The 24,496-nt window shown below is 58.6% G+C and overlaps 2 protein-coding genes and 1 long non-coding RNA gene across 5 annotated transcripts in view; 2 read left to right on the forward strand and 1 right to left on the reverse strand.

Moving 5' to 3' along the window:
• GMDS (GDP-mannose 4,6-dehydratase) overlaps positions 1-11,512 on the forward strand; it is a 479,880-nt gene extending 468,368 nt beyond the window's left edge. For all 3 annotated transcript variants that reach the window (XM_060163828.1, XM_060163831.1, XM_060163830.1), the window contains 2 exons: positions 10,960-11,028; positions 11,215-11,512. In XM_060163828.1, the coding sequence (XP_060019811.1) occupies positions 10,960-11,028; positions 11,215-11,277 (132 nt within the window). In that variant the 3' untranslated portion in view covers positions 11,278-11,512. The remainder of the gene's footprint in view (positions 1-10,959; positions 11,029-11,214) is intronic.
• Positions 11,513-19,695: 8,183 nt separating this feature from the next.
• LOC132528269 (uncharacterized) overlaps positions 19,696-24,496 on the forward strand; it is a 52,880-nt gene continuing 48,079 nt past the window's right edge. The window contains exon 1 of the long non-coding RNA XR_009543154.1: positions 19,696-19,871. This is a non-coding gene — a long non-coding RNA (uncharacterized LOC132528269). The remainder of the gene's footprint in view (positions 19,872-24,496) is intronic.
• FOXC1 (forkhead box C1) lies at positions 21,371-24,136 on the reverse strand. Its single transcript, XM_060163832.1, has one exon. The coding sequence runs from the start codon at positions 23,697-23,699 to the stop codon at positions 22,071-22,073; it is 1,629 nt and encodes a 542-aa protein (XP_060019815.1). The 5' UTR covers positions 23,700-24,136; the 3' UTR covers positions 21,371-22,070.

The following is a 24,496-nucleotide window of genomic DNA, read 5'->3' on the forward strand; positions in this document are numbered from 1 at the left end:
CCGCCCGGGGCCTCTCCCTTCGCGGGGCCGCACAGAGCCCCAGCCTCCTTCTCTGGGCATCTGCTCAGTGCGCCTGTGACCCTGCAAAGAGTCCGCGCTGCGCACCTGAGGGGAAGCAGCAAAACCAAGTGAGCGTCGCTCTGAACCGAGTCCAGGGCTGCGCTCCGGCCCAGCTTCCTCCCCAGACTGGCCTTGTGGGTTCCCCCTCACCCCAGAGGCCCGGGGCCTTCAGAGTTGGCGTCTCTTGGCCGAGGTGGGCCCCCGTTGGTGCCAGTGGGCCGTGTGGAATCGCTGCGGCCGCCGTCCTAGAACCACCTGAGGCTCTCGTCGGCCTCCGCCCCTTTCCGGTGTTTGTCTGCAGACGCGTCATGCCCGTCGGGGGAGCCGCGCTCCTGCCCGGTGTTTTCATCCAATGACTGAGCACGAGGCACCGCTCGGAGGCGCGACGTCCCTGGGACCAACTCCTGGTGGCAGGAGGCGGCCAGCCCTGCACTTCCCGGGGCGCTTCCAGTGTCTCCTCTGCGTCGTCTCTTGGCCCCTGGTTTGTTAAGGATGATGACGCATCTTAGACGGGCACACAGTCTGCAAACATGACACGGAATGAAGGGCCGCGTCCTGGGAAGGAGCCGGTGGGGGTCACGTGACGCGGGGCGGTGCCTACAGTTCTGTGACCAGTGACTCCTCGTGTCTGCGCGCAGCTGTCATTTCCAGAAGACTTTCACACGCACTGGACTGTTATCTCAGCCGAGTTGGCAGAGTGTGACCCAAGCTCTTGTATCTGTGGACACGAAAGCCACGCTCGGTCATGGGCAGCGCACAGCTCGGACCCCAGCCTCGATGGCGTCGGCCGCTCTGGCTACAAGCACAGCACCTGTCAAGGGCTGCTGGGCGGCCCGTCGCACTCGGAGTCCCTCCAAAGCTTCCATCAGGTCAGCCTGATTATTTTCCACTGCATCTTCCTGAAAGGATGTTATGATTTTCTAGTTGTTTGGTGGCTGGCGATAAATCAGGCCTTTCTGATGTCATGTGAAAGGGCCCTGTGCTTTCTCGTGCGGCGGCCGCAGGCTGAAGGGGTCGTGTCGGCAGGACACCGTGGACGCGGCTGGCTTAACCCTTTCCCTGCTCGGTCAGGCACGGCCAGGCTGCCCGCTGTGGGGGCGTGGACGGAGCTGAGGGGCCTCCCTCCCACACGGGCTTCACCAGACTTCCTCCACTGAGAGGCTTGGCGTCAAATCAAGATTCCAAACAAGACAGAGTGTCCACGGAATGACAGAGGAGACCGCAGGTGATTCTACAGAAGGAATCCTTTGGAAGGGTCTCTGTCTCATAATCATGAAAACGAGCGGTTTCCCTGAAAAGAGGACAACGTCTAACGGCCGAGGGGTCGTGATAAAATGGGACTCTCGTACTTTGCTGGCAGCGCTCAGTTCCCACGGGTCTCCGAACGCCGCGAAGAGGTTCTCACTGGGGCACCAGTCCTGGCGTTCTCCGTGAATGCTCTCCCACAGCTCTGTCCCCTGGCCAGTCCTCTGCCTCCTCCAAAGTGGGCCCCGCTTCCTGCGTCCTCACCGCTACGCCTGGTCCCGGCCGCCACTGTTCCCCGCCACCTGCGTGGCCACCGTCCCCTGGCCTCCCCTGGTCTCCAGCCGCTCTCACCCCGCTCGGCGGCCACGGTGAGGTCGGAGACACCCAGCCGAGCCCGTGCTCAAAGCCTCGCGGGGCTCCAAGCAAAGCCAGACTCTGGACTCAGTCGGAGGCTGATAAGGTCCACAAATCTTAAAAGTACAGCTGGTTCTTTCTCGGCAGGTGTCACACACGCACACACACGCACATGCACACACGCACACACACGCACACACAGGATTTCGTAAAAAAAAAAAAAATTAAACTCAAGCAGGTTTAGGTGCTGTGTCCCACCCTCTCGAGACCTTATGGGGCAGAAGAGGGGCCGTGGCCGCAGGGGAGCTCGAGCTGCGCCCAACACCGGCAGGGACCCACTCTTGCAGGAGGAGACGAAGGGCAGGCAGCCCTCAGGAGGTCCGCGGTGTCCTTGCTGGACCAGGAGAGGGTCAGCCCTTCCTTGCACACACAGCAGGCGCTGGCGCAGCAACAGGCCCTGCCCTCCGCCCCGGGAGGCCCCGTGGGCACTGTGTCCTGCAGGCCCGCTGGGCACGGTCCTGCCTCTCAAGGGCGGGTGCCCAGACCTCATCCCTTCAAGAGCGGCCAGATGTTTCCAGGCTGAGTGACCCAAGCACAACGAAGTGGCCGATCTTTAGGAGGGAAGGGGATTGTGTGTGAGAGTTGGAGCATTCCGGGCAAAAAGAACTCACCCACCCTCGTAAAACACGGAGCTAGAAGTCAATCCCACACTTGCTTTCAAAAATTACATTGGCGTCAGAAAATCAGACTTTCAAAGTACATCAGGCTGAGGTGGCCAGTTGATAGCTGTGGCCCACGGGCTGCAGGTGCTCTAAGGGACCATCAGTGAGTACAGAATAAAGGTGTGTGACAACATGGCTCTGCTGCGAAGGTCCTGGGTCTCGTGATGGGAACTACCCCGCGGGCCAGTGTGATCGCCCAGCTCCTCTGGGCTCCAACCACCGTGTCACCCTGTCCAGACTCAGTGGCCTTCCCTCCATCCCTGAAAGACCCTGCCACCCCAAAGCTTCACGGGACGCTTTTTCTCATCAGTCAAATAAACGTCACCGCTTCAAGAAGGGCCTGGCCCTGTTTTTCAAGCTCCCTGTCCGTCAGCTTTCTGCCCTGAGCTCCCTGTGGCTGAGGCGGGCTTGTTCACGTCTCCTGTCCTCTGCACTGTCCCTCCTGCTGAAACAGCAGCTCATGACAAGGCCTTGTCTAGTCCAGGGCTGCTTCCCCAGCGCCTAAGGCTGTAAAGCTTTGACAACAGTCAAGAGCATGTGAAATGATTACAGTAATTGCGGAAAAACAGAATGCCAAGTCTGTTACCATTATTCAAAAAATGATGATCTAGAAACAGAAGTTAGGTTAGGGTGCAAGGTAAAAGCGACATACCTGTAAAAGGAAAACGGGAAGACGACCCACTTCAGAAGATTACATTTTCATCCTTGATGTTACTATAAGATATGAAGAGAATTGCTCTCCCTCCCCCTTGGTGGTGAAAGCAACACTAGCCAGCCTGTTGTCACGATGAACTAGAAATGGTGCTGGCTGCTTTCCACGTGTAACCGTGAATCCTCACGGCAGCCTTGCCTGGACGGCCGTGCTTCCCCACTTCACAGATTTAACACCTGAGGCTCGGAAGCACTGAGAACTCCCCCAAGGCCACACAGCTCAGCGCGTGAGCCACAGATGAAGCCAGGTCTCCCAGTGGTGTCTGTGCTGTCAGCGTCTAAGGAGCTTCTGTTATTGAGACAAAATGTGTGCGGTGAAACGCGCAGATCTGAACCCGCTTTGACAAATGCACACCCTCACATACCGGACACACCCTCCGTGTAAGGCCCCCCCCCCCACCCAGGGTCCTGCAGCACCTTCCCTGTCGACCCCTTTTGCCTGTAACCAACAATCTCGTTTCCCCCACCTTCAGTTAGCTTGCCGGGTCTAGAAGCCTCACGCACGCTGGACCATAAGTGTCCCTCTGCTCTGCCCATCTTGTCACCCAGCACTGGAATGCGTTGATGTTTAGTCTTCATTCGTCAGAGGCCTCTTTGCCACTCAAATGAATGTCCACAAAGCTTGTTGTTACAGTGCTTTCTGGGGAGGGCTTGTCCTACTGGGCGTTGTGAGTGCTGGCTTCTGGTCCAGCGCGCGGCCACTAGATAGATGGCTTTGTGACGTTCGTCAAGTGGCTTGATTTAAGTATCTCTATAGCCGTGTTCGGGAATGGGATTCTGTCTCTCTTACAGAGATGGAAAAGCAAACACACCCGGTGACCGGGCAGTGTAGCTACGCCACAGCCTGGTAAACCCGCTACTGACAGGAAACCAAATGAATGGACAAATAGAATTGTAGGAAACCTAAAGATCCGTCTTCATACTCATCTTTCCCCACGTCTCTCAAAAACCTTACTAACAAACGTCATAGCAGTCATCTTAATTTTTCCTCAAATACGAAACTCCCCAGAGAAACAACCAAAAAGCAAGAAATTGGATGCTGTCAGTGGCCTGGTCAGCCTTAGCACGCCTTAAGAAGTTACTGAGGGGGCTTCCCTGGTTGCGCAGTGGTTGGGAATCCGCCTGCCGATGCAGGGGACACGGGTTCGTGCCCCGGTCCGGGAAGATCCCACATGCCGCGGAGCGGCTGGGCCCGTGAGCCATGGCCGCTGAGCCTGCACGTCCGGAGCCTGCGCTCCGCAACGGGAGAGGCCACAGCAGTGAGAGGCCCGCGTACCGCAAAAAAAAAAAAAAAGTTGTTACTGAGGGAATGTATGTTTGAATGACTGTCACGTCATTTCTGCTTTGGTTGGGGAAAAGGAAGGGAGGGAGGAAAGATGGTTGGATGGATGGATGGATGGATGGATTGATTATTGAAGTGAGGTTTCTTAAGTTTGAGTAACCTGATGTACTATACAAGCTGAGAAAAATCCTGAAGGAAAAAATATCCCGTCCGTGTCGTAGAAGCATCCACATTACTTACAATACTCTTTAGTACTAATGTTCAAAGGCGGGGGTGAGGGTGCGGGCAGATTTCTAAGGGGCCGAGTAATCTAACAGCTAGAAAGGAAATCGCCTTCCCCTTGTGCGTGTGGCGGTCACGGGTGGCCTGAGTCGGCCCCCCCGGGTGAGGGGGCGTCAGGCTATAGGTGAGTGAACACGGAGCCGCGCCTTCGCCCCACAGGTGCTTCGCAGGTGCTTTGCAGGTGCTTTCATCCCTAGGAAAGAGGCCACCTGAAGCAGTTACAGGATCTCTTGAGTTGCATTTTGATTGTCTGGAGGTTTCATGAGCTGACGTATGTGCAGTGCTTGGAGGGTAGAAAGTACTAAGTGGCAAAGGAAGAGCGACCCGGCCTTGTGCTCCAGAGGGCCACCAGCCAGCTGTGTGACAACCCTCTTTAATCGGTCCACTTAAAGGAGCTTTATCTGCTTTCCGCGGGGTTTGTGTCACCTCCTACTAGCCTGGGTCATATTTACACCCTAGATCCAGTTATTAACAGTAAGCAGTAATTTCCGACAAAGATGGTGCTGGCTTTGAAGCCTGGGATGCTGAGGTCACCAACAATCTTATCTCCCTTTCATTAACCGGCTCTGCATTGCCACTGCAAGTCAGCCCCGCATCAGCCGGTCGGAGTGACCATCAGGGAAGGAATCAGAATCCGGAGGCTCCAGTGACAGGACTTAACCGAGCTTCCCCTGGGCCGATGCTCCCATGAGCACCGCAGATCAAGGAATGACGCTAACAGAGAAGTGAGCGCTGCGGTTGCTGTAGATGCCGGCCAGATGCAGGAAGGTGGAACCTCGGAAGTACGCGTGCTGCGAGGCTGCACCCCCAGACCTTATTGGCTTACTTCATTTAGCGCAACCCATGACGCACCCACCTGTGCTTCCACAGCCCCCAGACCTCCTGGGCAGCTTCGAGAAACACTGTCCTCCGCCCAGTCCACTCAGGCTGAGCCTGGGTGAGCCGGACAGGTCCCGGAGGCCCAGGGGCTGGCCGGTACAGAGGCTGGGGCGCCCCCGGGGCCTGCTTCTCTGTCCCGGGAACGGGGACGGGAGCCTGGGGCTGACGGCCAGGGACAGAAGCCGGCCTGGGTGTGGGGCACGTGCCCGCTCCACGCGGGAGCGCCGTCTTCATCTCCGCTCCTCCTGAGCACGTCTGCCTGAAAGGACTTTTCCCAGGATATTTTTAAAGCTCTACTTAAAAGGAACTTGGTGTGTTTCATCCTGTATTTCCCTGTATAATTGTGTGTCTGTATTTCTTCCCTTTTCCCTAACTACGTTTGTCCTTTTCTGCTAATCATATTTTCGAAATACAAATGAAAAAAGATGCATCTCTATGTAGGCTGCACTGTAAATGCCGTTAATTGGGTTCTCCCTTTATAAAGTGAATCCTTTTTTTTTTAACCACCACAGGCTTTATTTACAGATTTCCAAGTGGACACCTAAGGAAGACAGTGTTCTCGTTCACTTTTTCAGAAAGCTCTGCTGTGCCGGACAGACTTCATCCGTGTCTGGGGCACGCCCAGAGGCGGATTGTTTCTCCCCCCTTGGTTTGGTAGCTCTTAGTAGCAGCTGGTTCCACATGACAAGTTCTACCAGTTGGAAATGAGTGGTCCCCAGCCCAGAAACATGGGATCAGTGGGGACGGGGGGGGGGGCGGGGAAGCGTCCTGGAGATCCCTTCGGGCACCTCCACCCCCCTGGGGTCAGGACAGCACGTCCCGAGGCTCACCTGCGAGGCCACTGGCAGAGGCGCCCGCACCCCGGCCCCCTGGCACGGGCTGCTTACTCTGGTCCCTCTGCCAGTGGAGCCGGTGCTGACGGACTGCATTTCCCCGAGGGAGAGCCCAGCATTGTTCTCCCCGACGGCAGCCCCGCTGACAGACAGCCCCTCTGAGGCCGCTTCCTGAGCAGACCAGACGGCCGTTTTCTTCTTGTCTCTTATCGCCCCTGTCATTAGACAAGAGGCCGGGCTTCAGCTTCCCTGGTGCTGATGTGCACAGGCGAGGGGAGGGGCCGTGCCGGGCGCCCTGACTCAGGCTGCCGCGGTGCGCACTGCTCTGGGCTCGCGGCCTCTTTGGGAAGGCTTCAGTCAAAGGACATCAGTGTGAACATGAAGAGTTTAACCTGCCCGACAGAGACAGACTCTACTGCAGACTTTCTGGGGGAACGTCCAGACTTTGTGTTTTCCCGTTCTTACCGACCGTCAGCTGCGCATCTCCACCCGTGACTGGGACGGTCGTGCAGCTTTACAGGTTTTCCCATCGACTGTGTTGCTGTTGTTAGCAGTTCTGTCTTTCTAAAAAGGAGCATTTCCCCCAAGAGGAAGGCATTAGCATCAAGTGACATCAGGAACCAAATTCACTGGCATTCTTTTATTCCCTTGGAAGCTCAGCTATTCCTCAATTTGGCTTTTTTAAGAAAAGTGGGAGGAAAGCGATGAACATGCAGCAGTGCTCACGGTCCGAGCCTTAAATCCTCGAATCAAGCAGGGCTTCTGTCGTCCTGGTGTCTGTGCCCTTCTCCTTACTGACGTCACTCGAGTCCAGATCCTTCAGTATCTGCACCTTAGAAATGTGACAACGTCCTGCCGAAAGAGCTCACGCTCCCAGAATGTTTCTCCACCTAAACAGGTGCCCTTTGCGAGACGTACACATCACTTGAAATTAATATTAATGTTAATATTAGTATGAACATTTTCCTGGGAATTCTCTGGCGGTCCAGTGGTTAGGACTCCGCACTTTCATTGCCGAGGGTGAGGGTTCAATCCCTGGTCAGGGAACTAAGGTTCTGTAAGCCGTGCTGCGTGGCAAAAAAAAAAAAAAAAAAAAAAAAAAAAATTAAATATTTCCTAATGTAACCTCAGTGAAAGAGTGAGAAAAAGAAATGAGACTATGAATTTTGAAAAGAAATATGATAGACTCTGCTTGACAGCTTCACCACAGTGATTCTCAGGAAAGTGGCTGAGTATCAAGGGAATTTAATGTGCTAAGTAATGACCAAAGGCAAGTAAGATTGGGGGAGGGGAGGAGATCCAAGCCGGTGTGTTAAAGGTGTGCGGTTATCCTGATGAGGATGAAACGGCGCCCAGAAGACTGTAGTGAGCGTGTAAGACGGTGACACAGCATGGGCCCTGCTTCCCTGGGTTTTGCGTTAACTACTGTGGGCGCAGGAACTGGCCTAATGACTTTTCCAGGACCGGGTCTGGCCCTTTATCACTTCACTATAACAAGAACAGAAGCCGGGAAAGCCGGAAAAATTACTGCAGCAAAACACGCCTTCCTACCTGCGGGGGTTGCCACCCTGACCACCGGCACCCGGGCTTCAGGGCTCCTGGCTGGGCAAGCCCTAAAGGCCACCCGAGTCCGCAGGCGCCCTGGAGCCCTCGGACCATGAAGGGCCAGGGCGTCTGGACACACACGCCTTCCCTGCTCGTGCTGCTTTGCTGCTGTAAAATGCTCAGCTAACCCTAATCGAATCTGACAAGAATAAATCACAGGGTGAAACTCACCTAAGGAACACCTGTGGAAACGGGGAGGACACCAGGAGCCAGTCATCTCTGGGAAACGTCACCTTCACGTAGAAATGCTTCATATTTGCCCCAGGGCTTTCTCGTCTCTCTTTTAAAGGAAAGGTCTAGACCACCCAGTGCACGACGTGCGTTTGGGAAACTGTACATAAAATCATCACTTTCATTCAGCTTTGGCCCCTGTTGTCATACCGAGGCTTTAAGCCTATAAATAAAGAAGGAACCGAACGGTCAGAAGAGAAGAAAAAAAACAAAACAGATGAACGTCTTCCTCGCCCGTCCTTGGAGCTGATCACACCCTAGTGGAGAGGGTTTGTGAAGAGTGACAGGAAGCACAGCTCCTGGCCTCCTTCCCCCGCAGGCCAGCCACGTGCACCTCCACTGCTGCATCCCAAACCGTTTCCCTAAAGGACACACTGGGGAGAAATACGAAAGCCCTTCGGGAGGGGTTAAGGGTAAAACAAGCTGGGACGTCCTTCATCTTTCCTACACGTGGATCGGGGCACAAGCCCAGGGGCTGGGCTGGATGTCAGGTTGGAGCAGCTGGCGTCCAGAGCCACCGTTTCGTTTTAATGGAACCTCATCCTTTTCCTTCACAAGATCTCTCGGTGTAATCCAATTTGAGGGAGACAGAGCCTCGGTAGAAGGTGAAAGGTAGCTGCTCAGCTGGAATATAGGAGTTGTGCTCAGAACTTCGCTGGGAAGTTTCACTGGTGCATCTCTGGTTTCAATGAAATCCTTGCACAGTAGCAACGTCTGTTTCTGAGCTTTTGAAAGCCATTTTTCTTCTTCCTTAATTATAGTTCCCTACTTGTTTTTAGATTAAGAACTGCTTGTAGAAAAATACAGGAAACCGAGTTACAATGCAAAGCACCCTTTCCAAGCCTGCTGAGGCCATTTGAAACGGCACCGGTTCTTCGGGTTCTGCTAACCAGGAGTTTAGAGCCCGGCTCACACCCTCTGCAGAACCGGTGACCTCACGGCAGGTGTGGGAAGGGAACAGCGGCCCTGCTCCTTCCAGCCGTGACCGTGACCGTGACCGCTGTGGAACTGAGGGGCCCTGTTGCTTCCTCGTGCCACGTTTCACAGCTCCCTCTGGGGAAAAAGAATGCATATCTTTGTGTGACTCTCAGAGTTGAACAGAGGTATCGTTGAAGTCTGCACAAGTTTATTTAGGGAAAGGAGAGAGAACTAAATTCATTTGTTTTTCCACTTGTATTTCCAGCTCCATGTAGCACTGTGTTCAACTGCTAATTAGTAATATTTGCATCTTACTTTTCCTGAAGACTCTGCATGTGGATTTCTAAGGCCAGCAGAAGTAACTTGTTTGACTATTATTAATGCTGGAGAGGAAGCCAGCCCTTCAGCGAAACGCAGTGCCTTTGGGAACTTGATTTACTCCAGCCTAAAATGTGAGGCTGGGTGGTGGAGGAGAGCAGCTGGATGGGCCGTGTTGGAGCAGATTTCAGGCAAACGGTGCAGAAGTGGATCCAGACGCCTTAGCGGACGTGAGCCGGGGGCTGGGCCGGGGCCGGGTGGGCAGAGCGGGTCCTGCCCGCCCCTGCGCCTTTGCCACCTCAGTCCACCTTCCGGGAGCCTGGGGAGGACGTGGGGCAGAGCCTTCAGTTACAGCTTGAGTGTGTTACTTTCCTCGTTGCCGTGGTTTTTAGGCTGTTCTTCAGTATTCCGTGTGGCTGAGATAGCGTCTTCCTGGGGTATGTGTGGTGTGCAGGGTCCTGCCTGTGTCCAGGCAGCCTTCACTGGCCTCCGTTTGAGGGCTCCTGTCTCGTGTACCGCTGGAGGAACACGTTTGCCTCTGGAGGGGCTGACTGTTCATCTTAGCCCCAACATGGTCTATTTCAAAGTCTTTTTCTTTCCTTTCTCTTCTTTCTTTCCTTCCTCCTTCGCGTCTCCCTTTCTGTTTGGAATCATCTTGAAATTCTCATCCCTCTTGCTCGCATCCGTGCGTCCTCAGGACCTGTTCTAGCAGCAGGGCTGGGATGCGGCAATACTTGACGCTCTTCTGGTTTCCTTCCCAGGAAGTCTCTTCAATGGAGGGAAACCGGGAGGCCTTGGCGGTTCGCAGCTCCCTCCCTGCGCTGGGAGGCCTAGCGGCTACTACTTGAGTCATCTCGTCCTTTTTTATGTGTTTTTATATTTTGATAAGGTCCTGTCAGCTGGGATGAGAAACTCACGAGTGAGAGCACATGGGCCCCGCCGTCGGAGCCGGGCGGCGGGGCAGGGGCTGCGGGGGCAGAGGAACCCCGAGTGCGAGTGCGGGGGCCGCTCCTTCGCGGGGGGTGGGGTGACGGGGTCCAGATCAGCATTTCTGAGGAAGGGAGAGAACGGACGAAGCAGACAGCCGAGGGCTGCCAGCGCCTGGTCGGCAAGGAGGGGCAGCTCGGAGAGACGCGCCTCTTCTCGCGCGCGTGGGTGTGCAGGGCGCGGGGCTGCGCTGGAGCGAGAGAGGGGCGCCCGGGAGGGGAGGGGGAGAGACGGGGGGGGGAGGATGGGAGCGGGGTGGGGGGCGCACCGCAGGGGAGGGGCGGAGGGCGCATCCCCCTCTCCGCTCCCGTGAGACGAGCGCGAATCCGACACGGCTCTCGGGGCGGCGTCCCTGACAACACGAGGCGGAAAAGAAGGTCACTGAGGCCGGCGGGACGCGGTGGCGGCGGTGGGCAGGGACCCCGGGCCCAGCGTCGCGTCCCGAGACGCCGCCCTCGCGGGGCCGCGGGGGACCCGGGAGCCTGTTCCCCGCCGCCGACCGCCCGCCCGTGTGCTCCGTCCCCGCCCGCAGGACTTTCTGCAGGGAGACTGCACCAAAGCCAAGCAGAAGCTCAGCTGGAAGCCCCGGGTCGCCTTTGATGTGAGTGCGTCTCCCGGCCGCTCCGGGGCCGGGCCGGGGAGGGGACGCGGTGGGGAAGCGCCCCGGGGAGGGGGGCGAGGAGGGCCGGGGAGGGGGCGCCGGCCGCTGCAGGCGCCGCGGTGGAGGGGGCGCCCCGGGAGGGGGCCAGACGCCCCCGTCTCACCAGCGCTCGCGTCCTCCCCGCAGGAGCTGGTGAGGGAGATGGTGGACGCCGACGTGGAGCTCATGAGTACCAACCCCAACGCCTGAGCGCCCAGCGGTGCCCGCGCCCGCGTCCGGGCCGCCGAAGTTTGCAGCAGCCGGGATGGGCTCCGGCGGCGCCCACTCGACTTTTGTCCAGGCCTCCTCTGACCCGTTTTGGTAATCAAGACGTTTTAATCACATACTCACTTGACTTGAAATTATGTCGCTGGACAACTGAAATTGTGGGGCTTTCAGGTGGTTTTTTTCTTTTCTTATTAAAAATATCCTTTCTTAACCTACATCAACACAGTCCTCGTGCATATTGTCTCCAAGTTACAAAAGCAGCTCTATAAGGACCCCAGAACCAAAATACCCCAATCCCTGCCTGGAGCGAAATAGCTTCCTTCTGAGAGAGCTGCGGCCCGGCCTGAGCCCGGCCTGGCCGGCGCGTCCTCCCGAGCCTCTGCCCCGGACCTTGCTTTCCCCACCTGGTCAAGGTAAGCCGCTCTATGCAGCCGATCTGGAAGCCCAGGTCCTGCAGAAAGGCGGCGTTCACACCAGCTCTGGTCTCTGCGACTATAATTAGAACCCAGAGGGCTCCCACCATCTCAAAAGAAGGCTTGAGAAACAGGGAGAGGTGGTTAGAAGAAGAAACTTGAAGGAGGGCAAATATTGCTGGAACATTCCATGCCAGGCCCCTGGGTCACCCAGAGGTCTCTGAGCCCATGCCTTTGCTTGTGGTCTAGAATCTTACACACACTACTTATTTCCAACCTCTTCTCAGTAGTAGATCACTTTTTAAATCTAATTTTGATTTAGTCATTCAACCAGTTTATATTAAGTGCCTAATATATGCTAGATAGCGTGCACATGAACTACATCAGGTTAATTAGAAATCCGGTTTCATTGAGAGCAGCATTTGGGGGCCTGGCTTTAACCGCGCGTGCTCCCGAGCCGTGTAGGGCGTATCTGTGCAGGTTCAGGCAGGTGGACACACGTGTGTGGAATCCACCAGCATTAGGCAAGGGTTTGTGTACAGGTGGAAACCTCTGCGTGAAATGCCATATTTCGCCCCAGAACAAATTAGGTCAGGACTCCTCTCCCCCTCACTCCCCCTCCAAGGAAAATAAAATAGAACTCCACAGCGAATGGAATTCCAGCCTTTGCACATGCCTGTGTGAGTGCAGCTGAACTATTTCTGAACGTCTTCGCGGGCAGGTCTGTGATCTGGGGGGACCCAGGCTCCAGCGGCCGGTGGCAGGAAAGAGGGCTCTGTGTGTGGCTGCCCCAGTTGCTGTGCAAGCACGCTGGCCGGGGCGGCCTGGGCTCCGATGGAGCAGAACTGGGGGCCTGAGCCGGCCCACCCGGGGCTCGGGAGCTGCCCCAGGACAGGCCTTCTCCCAATCGTGATGCTGCTAATTGGAAACAGATGGTCCCTGGAAGGCGGGGCCTCCAGGGCTGGGGGCTGGTGGGCACACACACACTCACATACACACAATCACACACAGATTCACATACATGCAAACACTTACAAATACACACCTACAAGCATGCCATCTTACACAGCGTCACTCACAGACACTTGGAGACACAACGCAAGCCCGCCGTCACAAACACACAAGGCTCACAAATAAACACACTCACATTCCCCTTAGCCCTGGCCCGATGGAAGGCACCCCTCCTCCTCTTCCTCTGACCCCCCTGAGCCCCCAACTTCGTCCCACACCCGGGCTCCGGTGCTCCGTGGCTTGCCACCCAAAGGCTCCTCAGTGAGGACTGGAGAGGGTCCAGGCAGGGGGTTAATGGGGCTCCAGTGGTGCCTTGGTGTTAAATTATTCTCAGAATGGCCTGGAGCAGCGGGTCTGAAGGACACAAGAAGTATTTTTGGTTGCAGCCTTCTCTATTCCTGCACCTCCGATGGTGGGGTGAGGGGTAATTTGGCTTCCTGGCCTCCCTGTGTGTGTGTGCGCGCAGCGCGCCCGCTGAAAAGGAGGAAAAGAGAACAGATTTGCTTATTTCTCTGCTTGCTTTCTGGGCTGTGAATTTCATTTGGCCATCCTTGAAGACAATTCTTACTAAAGTGTTTCTTCTACCTCAAATCTCACTTCAATTTCAGCGAACTTATTTTGCCCTTTTTCCCTGCTCTGCCAGCTTTGTTCATTTTAGATGTGATAAAATGTCTTCCACCTTGATTTTTTTTAAGTAAAAGCTAAGAAAGTGAAACTTTACACTCAAATATGAGAGCAAAGCAGTGAGGCCCCACGCCCGTGCCCTACGTGAGCAGCATGGCGCGTGGGTACCTGGGCAGCGGGGGCCGCAGCCTGTGTCACACCTGCCTGGCGGGCGGCGGTGGGCTGTGTGCTGCCTCTGTTGGACGAGAGACTGGGGCCCAGCCCTGAAAACCTGACACACCTCTACAGCTCGCAGGGGCGAACATGGGCAGCACAGGCTGCCGACCTTTGAGGGAAGGGCTAAAGTGCTTTGAGGTTAACCTCCACGCAAGACGGCGCCTTCGGAAACTGGATTCCAGGTCTGTGACTGCGCCAGGAAGCCAGTACAGACACTGCTGCAGGTTCCTCTCAGTCTCCCTGAATCGCCTGTACCAACACCAACCCCCAAAATGCACAGAAACGCCGGTTGGTTGGTTGGTCGGCTGCTGGGGAATGAGACCTTCGTTATTAAAGCTCATTGCAGGAGGCAACACCTCAAAATTTCGTTTCAAAATAGCCATAGATACACTGTTTACAAAAAACTTTTGAAGCCCCAAGAAAATTAGCCTCAAAGCACCCCAGGCACCTTGTGTGTACTGGGAATCCCAGCCGGGTACTCTCAGTTTTAAGATGTATGCCAGTAAGTCCAAGTTCACAAGTCGTCTGTTTTTCACAACCCGCAGCCGGGCGGGTCTGTGGATGGCGTTGGGGGGATGGAGATGGAGGAGCCGGGAGATTTACCCAAAAATCGTGTGTGTGTGTGTGTGGGGGGGGGGGGACACGGCTCTTTCAAACTTCTCCATGTCCCAACATGCCACCCCACATCTCTCCAAAAATGGCGAGCTTTAATTTTTCACGCACAGCAGCGACAGCCGGGCCACACAGCCGCTCTGGGCCCTACCCCACCGTTCAGTGTCCCCTTCCCCAGGGTCTGGCGCCGCTGCCCCGCTGTCCCGAGGCCAGGCCGCCCGCGCACACCCGGGGGCTATGCCACCGCGATTAGCCCGCGAGTGCCTCTCCAGCCATTTCGGGTCGCGGCCCGCGAGGCCACCGCTGCCCCACACCCGAGGCCCGCGACGGGTTGTCCCACCGGCCGCAGGAGGCCATCCGCAGGCCCCGTTCCGAGCACCACCCACCCTCACCCTTTTCCTCCGCTGGAGCGTCCCAGCTGGGAGGCCGACGACCGCTGCCTGACCCCAGACCCTGGTTCCCGCCCTGCCTCCAGGGTCAGGGGTCGCACGCAGCGGACGCCCCCTTTGATCTCTAGATTCGGGGACTGGGGCTCCCGGCGCGGAAGCCACTGCTAGGAGGAGCCCCGACGCGTATGCAGGGCCCCGGGCTCCGCCACCCACCGCCTCCGAGCCGCGGCCGCACCGAGGGGCCCGGATCCCAGGACAAGGACCGTAGGGAGACCAAGCGCGCGCATGCGCCGGCCGCGCGCCCCTCCCCCAGCCCTGGCAGCGGGACCCCGCGCACGTGTCCCAGCGCCCTGAGCCCGAGCGCGGTCTAAGACTTGACAGAGAGCTGCAGTTAAGAAGCAGAAAGTCCCACACGGCTCAGCCCCGGCCTCTCCCAGGCGCGCCCAGGGCACGCGAGGAGACAGCGCTCAGAAGGCCTGACTCCCAACAGGAGGGTGGGTGAACCGGGGGAGGCGGCTGCAGCAGGGGTTCTGGCGACGGCCGCTCCGACGGGAGGCGCTGGGCCCGGGCCGGCCGTGAGACCCGACTGGAGCTGGAGCGGCGGCCCGGGCGCGGAAGTGTCTATTTGGAAGGGGGCAGGACCGCGGCCGGAGTTTGGCTTTAAATGGCGAGAAGCCTCCAGGCAAGGGCCATCCGGCGAGGCCTTCCTGTCGCGCGGCTTCTCCCCGACGGCGCCCCGCGGCCCCAGCTCCATCGACCCACCCGGGGACCGGCCCGCAAAGCCGAGCTGCGTTGGGTTGCTTCTCGGTCACTAAACACTGGAAACCACTGCCTGGCACTTCCCGAGGCTCCGCGCAGGAAGCCCCCGCGGGGCCCCGGGGCCGAGGTCCCTCCGGGAATGTCTGGCACCCAGTCAGCCCGGGCCGTGGGAGCCGCGGTGGGGCCTCCCGTGTTCTCCCCGACGGCCCCTCCGCCTCCTCTCGCCGGGACCCGATCGGCCAGCAGCGAGGCCCGGCCGCTGTCCCCATGTGTCCTGCGGGGTGACAATGATAAAAATCCTCTTCGGGACCGCACGGAAGTCCCCGGGGGCGGCTGCAACCGGGCCTGGACCCAGGCGCTGCGCACCGGGCTCGGGTGTGGCCTCCGCGGTGTCAGGGACCCGGTGCGCCGCGGGGGACGCCGAGCTCGCTCAACTCAGAGGACAGAGTTCTCATTTTTCCTCCACTCGCAGATTTTTAAGAATCCGATCGCTGCCGCCTAAGCACATGGTCCCCTCTCCTGTCTGGTTTGCACATCTGTAGCCATTAAGGAGACCCAGCACAGCCTCCGGGCCCAATGACCTGCTTTTATACTGAAGGAAATGCAGAGGCCTTAAGAGTTAATGGCGCTAAATATGTTGGTTTTCCTGCCTTTTCCCTGGGGTAGGTAATGGAGGAGGGAAGGCGTCTGTCTCCTCTCTCTCTCCCTCTCTCATCTCTGATCTAACTCATCCCCAAAGCCCTACAACGAACCCCTTCGTTCCCCAACCTCCACTCCTGAGTCCTGGTGGAGCCCCTGGAGAGGTCCTCCTCTGCTCCTAGGCCACGCCGGGGTCCCACCACCCAGGTCACTGGAGACGCCCCACCGCCTGGCTTTGGCCGCCTGCCCACTGCTCACTCCCTGGGTTCGCAAACGGCACTCCCAGGGCCACCCAAGCAGCACCAAGCTGTGTTGACTTCGGGGGCAAAGGAGCAGCCCACCCAGGGTCCTTCCTGGGAGTGACAGTGAGGGACGGCGAGGGGAAGGGGACAGGCAGCGGCTTGGAGGAACCCAAAGGCAGACCAGAGGGAGAAGATGCTCTTTGGTAGAAGAGAGGGAGGTGCCACGTGGAGAAATGAGAGGCCTGGGGCAGCACCCCGCATCCTGCAGGGTCGCCGGCGACCGCTCCTGAGCAGCCTGGGGAAGCACCCCGAATCCTGCAGGGTCGCCGCCGACCGCTCCTGAGCAGGTATAAATGTCAGGCCCTCTCAGGACCGCAGGACCGGCCTCCCCTGTCCTGTGTCTCCTCTGGGAGCTCCACCCTTCTCTCCCGTCTGAAGACACCCGGGCCTCAAGGCAAGCAAATCCCAGATTGTACAGCGTCCCTTCTGATATGCTCGACATGCTGCAAATGTGAAATCAGTGAGGGAAAAAGTCAATAACAACAAAATAATGTAAAGCAGAGCGCTTCTCTGGAGCCAGGGTAAGACAGGAAAGGGCCCAGCAAAGGTCCTCAGTTGCCCTTATGCTCCCTACACCATACTTTGGTTTCCAATAAGGCGGACATGGTCCATTTTGCTCAATTTTCCACTCCTAATCCCGTGGAGAACATCGTGGAGAAGCGGCTTTCATTCTCCTGAATGGATTTTGGAGCTGGAATTCCTTGGATTAAGGATTGCCCCTTTCCCACCCGGACTGCTCCGTGTGGCCCGGTCTGTCCTGGTCTGTCTGGGGCCTGAGTGTGCGCTCCGGCTGCCGCGTCCGGCCCGGGCCCTGTGCACGGTGGGCATGCGCCCCTCGGGAGGCGGTGCAGGCTGGCGCGGGGACGTCCTAGAGGGGCTTCGGCCGCAAGGCCTTCTGCGGGGGCCTGGGAGGAAGAGGGTGGGAGAAGGAGAGGACAGAAAGGGGGGCGGAGGGCAGAGACACTTAGCACTTAGTGCAGATGATCGATTTACACTCAAAAATGGAGACGTGGAGCAAAGGGGCAGCAGGCCACCCAGTTCCAGCTGCCGATACGGGGCCCAAACAGCAGAGGAAGACTGTGTTTAGGTGCCACCGAAATGCCGTTACTGAAGAGCTCTTTGCCAGGAACCTCTGGGCCTCCTTCTAAATTGAAATAGGAGCTTTCAGAAGAGCGGGGGCTTTGAAACTGGCGTTTAGGCCCCGGCACACCTCAGCGGCTCTTCCGCGGTGGCCGCTGCCTGCGTCAGGCAGGCCGTGCCGCCTGGAGCCTCGGGCCCTCTGCCGCGCCGCCTGGAGCCTCGGGCCCTCTGCCGCGCCGCCTGGAGCCTCGGGCCCTCTGCCGCGCCGCCTGGAGCCTCGGGCCCTCTGCCGGGCTGCTCCCACAACTCCTGGGGTGAACTCTGACAGTCTCTTGGTCCCTTTTCTCCCCGACCCCCCCCAGCTCCCTGCCCGGCTGAAGAACCGCTCACACAGAATCGGCTTCTGTCCCGCCTGGCCAGCTTTACTACATGGCCACCATCAATCTTGCCCCTAAAGCGACATTTGTTTACGGCCGGGTGGGAAGGGCTAATGGCTCTACAAAATGAGTCGACAGGAGTCCAAGGAGATGGCATCGGGACACCAGGCCGGCCCCCGCGGTGGAACTGGGCTCAGAAGCAAATGGGGCCCCTCTCCAGGGGCTCCAAGACGTGGGGTGGGGTAGAAACTGTCGCTCCAACTGCCACCAACAGCAGGGGACGACCCTGCTAAGGGAGTCGGGGCCCGGATCCGCTAGGGATGCCTCCTGTCCCTCCTGGGCAGCCTGGCCAGGCAGCCGGACCAGCACAGGGTTCAGGCCTCTCTGGGTTCTGCACCATTAACAACAAAACTAGTGGTTCTCCACCTTAAAACACCAAGACCCCTCCAAAGGGAACAGGGCTGAGAAGAGGTCCTGTCTCTCTTCCACCTATCAAAGTTCGGGGGAGCCACAGGGCTGCAAGGCACTCATTTCCTGACCCTGTTTCTGACCCCGCAGGAAACAGCCGAGGGCTTACGGCCACCAGCACAATTGAGCCTTATTCCCCTGAAAATGTCGATTATTAATGACACAAACTGCATGGCATGATAAATTGTAAAGTGTGTGCTTGTTTGCATGCAGCCTGGTGGAAAGGGGCTACCAACATAACCCTGGAGAACAGTGCCCACCGCGCGTACGACACCCCAAGTGCAAGCTTGTGTATGGCGTGTGGCGCGCTGACGTTTACCTGCTCATGGTAAAAACTGCTAAGGAGTGCCCGCTGTCACACGCAGGACAAAAGTCCTTATTCCCCTAAAACTCTCTACAGAGGCTGACTCCGAAATTAGCCAAGTTCCCCACTGGGTCCCGCCTGGTGTCCTAGGATAATTTCAAACTGTGCTATTTGTTAAAGTATCCAGAAGTTTTTCTTAGAATATTTTACAGCAAAATTATCCTTGTTGCGAAAAAGGTACAAATCAAACGTGCGAAGCACTAAGGTACAAGGAGTGCTGACTTCCGAATACGGAGGCCCCAGCTTCCCAGGGCTCAGGCGGCAGGAGTTGGTTTAAGAAGCCCAAAGCAAATGTACTGAGAGCAGAAAACGTCACAGAAGTGGTCCTAAGAATCAGCTTAAGGAGCAGGACTTGTGCCCTTCTGCTCAAACACAGCTTCTGAGCAACGACGTGGGTAACTCGCGTAGAAATAACTACTTTCTCTGCATCCGTATAACTCAAACGCCTTGCCTTCCTAAAGGCCTAACTTTCAAACGTTGGGAATGAAGAAGGCAGAAATGATTGCTAAGAGGCTCCCACGGCGAGCGAGCGCAGAAACACTCCCCGGGTGCGGCCAGGGCTTCTCACCGGCCTTTCCTAGGAGTCGAGCGCCGCGCGCCCGGCTCCCTCTCCAGCCACCGGACTCGGAGCCCAGAAAGGACAAGCCCGGGTCGGAAGCGCCGCCGGGCCCAACCGGCCCTCTCCCACCCTCGCCGCGGCGGCCGGGCTCCGAGGGCCGGGCCTGGGCCGGCAGCCGAGGCCGCGGGGACGCAGGAGGTCGCGGGCCCCGCCGCCCACCCGCGCGGCCGCTCCAGGTGCCCCGAGGCCTCCGCAAACCAGCCGCGCACGCCGCACGAGGACGCAGCCCGCGCGGAGGCCGCCCGGGCCGCCGCTGGGCACGTCGTCTGGGCCGGGCCGGGGCCGTCAGGCCGGCGAGGGGAGGGCGCGCAGGCGCCCGGAGCGCGACCCGCCCGTGGCCCCTCCGCCCGCCGCGCTCCGAACGAACACACGTGCGTCCTCCAGACAAAGGCGGCGAGCGCGGCGCGGAGCCAGAGCCCAGCGCCCGGCTGAGACGCGCGGTGAGTCCCTCGGGCCCTCCGCCCCGGCTCCGGCTACCTTCCCCTCGGCGCGGCCGCACCGACCCTCCCGGTCGCGGAGGACTGGACGCGGGCGTGGGCGGCGAACGGCCGGGACGCGTCGCTACCCTAATTAGACGAGGAGCGTCTGGTCCCAGAGGCCGGCGTCGGGGCCGCGGAGACGCACCCCGGCCGGAAACCCCGGGCGGGTCCGGGTCTACACCACCGTCCCCGACTCGGAGAAGTGGGACTGCCAAGCCGCAAAGGTCAGGCTCCCCGCCGCCCGCGCTGCCCGCCTCGGGGGGTGGGGGTGGGGATTGGTGCCCGTCTGAGGGGACAGGGCCGCCGGTCACCTGCGTCCGCTTCCCTTCCGCACCCGGACAGCCCCGCTCCGACCGCGGTCCCTTTGTCCGCCCGCCCCGCTCCACGCTCGGCTCCCACGAATGGGCCGACGCGGTAACGACGAGATTTGTCCGCTGATTTTTCCCCTTCACCACCCAAAGGGGTGGGGTGGGGGCCCTGGGAAACGCGAGGCCGCCCAGGCTCAGGGCTGCGAATCGGAGCGGGTCGCGCGGCGGGAAGGCCGGTCCCGGCCGCCTGCCCCGGGTGACGCCGCGCCCTGCGCGCCTCCCCGGCCGCTGGGCTGCGACTCTGAGCCAGGGACCCAGCAAATCAGAGGCCACGTAAAGCAGTTTTTGACTGGAAGTAGAGTGTATTTATTTGCAGCAATCCTTTAACAATGATCAAATTTTGACAACAAGCAACAGCAATTACTGCTAAGTGTTGCCTCTAGATCGGAGCGGCAGATAGCAGGAAACTGTATTATCTCGAAAACAAACGGAAAGGCCCTGAATGACTGTAATCAAACCGCCATCTCCCCAAAGTCTGATTGACAGGGCAGATCCCCCTACGATAATGAATTTATTACATTTCCTGGGTTATTTACAAAGGGGGAGGGCCGATCCGGATTGCCCCCTAGGTTTAACTGTAAATTAACAAGAAAAATGGGATTGAAAAGAAACCACCTGGACTAAAATGCCCTGCTCTTTGCTCCTTCCTTCTTGTCATTGTTTTAAATCTTTTTCAAAAAATAATTGTTCAACAAACATATCTTCTAAAATAAGTTTCCCAAAGATTAAATATCCCTTTCCAACCCGCCATACATGTTTTGTTTTTAAATCAATCCTTCTGCGACAGACATGAAGGACTGTAGATGGGGATGAGTTATATACATACGTTTAAAGCTGGGGTTTGTTTTTTCCTCTTAAAAAGGAGTGAAATGAACAGGAAGAAAATCCTCCAGCATTTGGCTCCCAGGGGTGCCTAATACACATCGCGGTTTTTTAATGGGATACACAAGCCGAATCTTCATTATGCGTATCTGGAGGCAGAGCCACCTCTCTCCACACCCAGGTATCACTGCGGTGAGACCGCTGCTGATTCATGGGCTTAACATTTCCAAATCATGTTCAGTCATTACGGAGGAAATGAATTTGTGTATATGCCAACTCGGATCTGTTAAGGAAAATCTCTCTTTACTAGCCACAAAGCAAGCTGCCTGTACAGTACGTTTTGCAGAAGATGCTGCAGGAAAAAAAAAATCTAAACAAAAAGAGACTTTTATGTGAAATTTGACAAGGAATAGTCACAGGGTGTCTCCATTTTTTTCAGAGATTTAGGAGAATTGATAATTTCTAGTGTTTTAATCTCTGAAATCTTTTTCTTATAATAATTAAGGCTGTATGAAAGTATCCAGACATATAGGTCTCATTCAAACTGAATGGTAATTTATTAGTAAACAATGAATATGTTCAACAAAAAAAGAAAAGATGATAGAATAAGATTAATACAGTTTCCCTTTTTATAATGAAAAAAAGAGCACAATTTAAAGTTTCAGGCAATTTAACGTCAGGTTTTGGAAACACTTTCTGGCGTTTGGTCCACGACATCCAACTACAAATTAAAAATAAATTACTATGTTGCAATTTACATTTTAAAACAAGTCCATGGATAAAAAGAAAGCGATTTTCATATACGGGGACTTCCTACCTCCTTTCAAGAGGATAAAATAGTATCTTACAGGTGAGACGTGAAGGCAGGAGGCGGCGGGGGAAGGGACAGGACAGGAGGAGGAAAGCGTGCTCTCTGAAAAGAAGGAGAAACTTACGTGTTATCTGGAGTAACACTGTCCTTTAACAAACCATGACTCTGCTGTCTCTGTACGAAACAGTTTACGGTTCTGTTTATTGAGTTAAGGCAAAGTGGAGGCGGCTCCGAATCCATCTTTTAAGAAAATGCTCTTCTTCGTGCTGATGAGTTTAAAGTTTGGAGGGATTCTGTTCGCCGGTCTCGTGAACGTTTCACAAACTGGGTTTTTGGTTTCGGTTTTGCATCGACGGTTCTTTTGGCTGCTTCTGCTCTGGGGTCCGGTTCAGTTCGGCTGGGAGGCGGGCAGGGCGGAGGGATCAGAACTTGCTGCAGTCGTAGACGAAGGCCCCTGACGTGCGGTACAGGGACTGGCCCGAGGGGAAGGCCATCTGACAGCTGCTGTTCCCGTTCACCGGGGAGTTGCTCAGGCCGATCCGCTGCGACTCAAACATCCCCCGCACCGAGTGGAAGTTCTGCTGCTGGCCCGGGTAGCCCGCCGCGGCCGCCGCCGCCGCGCTCGCCAGGTGGCCCAGGTCCCCGCCCGCCTGGTTCAGGTACCACGAGGCCAGGCGGCCTTGGTGGGCCGCAGGGTGATGGCCGGCCTCCTGGCCGCCGCCGCCGCCGCCGTGGCCCAGTGACGAGGAGCTGCTGCTGGTGGCCGGGGGCAGGGAGTAGTCGGGCAGGGGGTCGTCCACCGAGGAGGCGCCGGCGCCCGCGGGCGCGCCCTGCACGTGGCCGCCGCGCTCCCCGGCCGCGTACAGGCTCATGGCCTGCAGGTTGCAGTGGTAGGTTCCGGCGCCCCCGGCCCCGCCGCCCCCGCCCGAGCCGCCCGCGCCGGGGCTCTGGCTGCAGGCGGAGCCGTACAGGGAGCTCTGGCCCGGCGAGTAGGCGCCCAGCGCCAGCGGGGGCGCCAGGCCCGCGCGCGAGGACGCGGCGGCCGGGGCCAGGAGGCCAGAGCCCAGCTCGGCGGCTGCGCCCTGCGGCGACCCCCGCAGCGACGTCATGATGTTGTCCACGCTGAAGCCCTGGCTGTGCGGCGGCGCGGGCGCGGGCGGCTGGCCGGGTTCCGCGCCGTCCAGGCTCAGCGGCCGCGCCGCCGGCAGGCCGCCCGGGGGGCTGCCCCCGCTGGACAGGCTGCTGCTGCTGCTGTCGGGGCTTTCGATTTTGGGCACCGCGGCGGCGCCAGCGCTGCCGCTGCCCAGGGCGGCGGCCGGGGACAGGGGCTGGGGCGGCGAGGGGCACGTACCGTTCTCGGTCTTGATGTCCTGGATGCGCACGGGCGGCGGCTGCGCTCCGGGCGCCGCGCCGTCTGCCTGCTCGGGCGGCGCGGGCGCGGGCTGGCGGCCGGGCTGCGGCGGCGGCGGCGGCGGCTCCTTGAGGTGCAGCCGGTCCTTCTCCTCTTTGTCTTTCACGGCGTCCTTCTTCTTGAAGCGCCGCCGCCGCCGCAGGAAGCTGCCGTTCTCGAACATGTTGTAGGAGTCCGGGTCCAGCGTCCAGTAACTGCCCTTGCCTGGCTTCTTGTCGTCGCGCGGCACCTTGACGAAGCACTCATTGAGCGAGAGATTGTGGCGGATGCTATTCTGCCAGCCTTGCTTGTTGTCCCGGTAGAAGGGGAAGCGGTCCATGATGAACTGGTAGATGCCGTTCAGGGTGATCTTCTTGTCCGGCGCGTTCTGGATGGCCATGGTGATGAGCGCGATGTAGCTGTAGGGCGGCTTCACCATGTCCTTGGGCTGCGGCTGCGGCGTGTAGGGCCCGTAGGCGCGGGCCATGCCGCCCGGGTACTGCTCGGCGTGCGCCGGGTGCGAGTACACGCTCATGGGGGCCGGCATGGCGGTGTAGCCGCCCCCGGCCGCCGCCGCCGCGCGGTAGTAGCTCTGCTCGCCGCCGAGGTAGGGCACCACTCCCAGGGAGTTGGGGCTGGAAACGGAGTAGCGCGCCTGCATGGCCCCGCTCGCCGCCGCCGCCGCCGCCGCCCCCCGCCCTCGCTGGGCCGGCCGCCCAGTCCGAGTCCGGGCCTGCGGGCTGGTGCCGGGCCGCCGCCTCCCCTGCGCTCGCCCGGCTCCGGGGCGCCTCCGGCCGCCGAGGAGGCTTGGGGCGGCGGAGAGGGCCGGACGCGGACGCGGCCGACGGCCTAGAACGCGCGCGGCAGCTTCCAGGCGGGAACGGGAAAAAGGAGCCCGAACTAGAAAACAAGCAGACGTCCGGCTCGCCGCGCCGCCTGCGCTTCCAGGAGGCTCTGCCCCAGCCGCCGGCGAAGGCGGCCAGATAACCAGGGCGGGGGGCAGCGCGCCGGCTGCCTGCCCGGGCCCGCGTCACCTTTTTTTCAGTCTCTCGCGCGCCGCCCGCTTAAGGAAGCATTGGGAAAACTTCTGAACTTTTGAGCATCCGTCACCCAGGCGAGGACTTTTTTACGCAGTTACATTTTTTCCGGGCAGTGGAGCCCCGCCCCATCACGGCGGCGGCAGCCAATGGGAGGTGGGAACGCCTCCGAAGGAGCCGGAGGCCGAGCAGCGCCGGCCCGCGCCCCGCCGCGGAGGACCGCGGGGCTGACCACACGCGCGCCGGCCCGCGCCCCTGCCTGCGCCCTCGCCGGAGCCCCGCCCGCGCCCGCAGCCGTGCGGCCCCGCGCCCCGCCGCCCGCGCCAGGCCCTGTCCCCCACCCGGGCCCTCCGCTGGACGTCCATTGTTCCCGCAGACTTGCCGGGCCCTCCGGGCCCCCCGTAGACCCTTCCTCCGTCCG

Source organism: Lagenorhynchus albirostris, chromosome 10 (assembly GCF_949774975.1).
Source record: "Lagenorhynchus albirostris chromosome 10, mLagAlb1.1, whole genome shotgun sequence".
NCBI classification, from domain to species: domain Eukaryota; kingdom Metazoa; phylum Chordata; class Mammalia; order Artiodactyla; family Delphinidae; genus Lagenorhynchus; species Lagenorhynchus albirostris.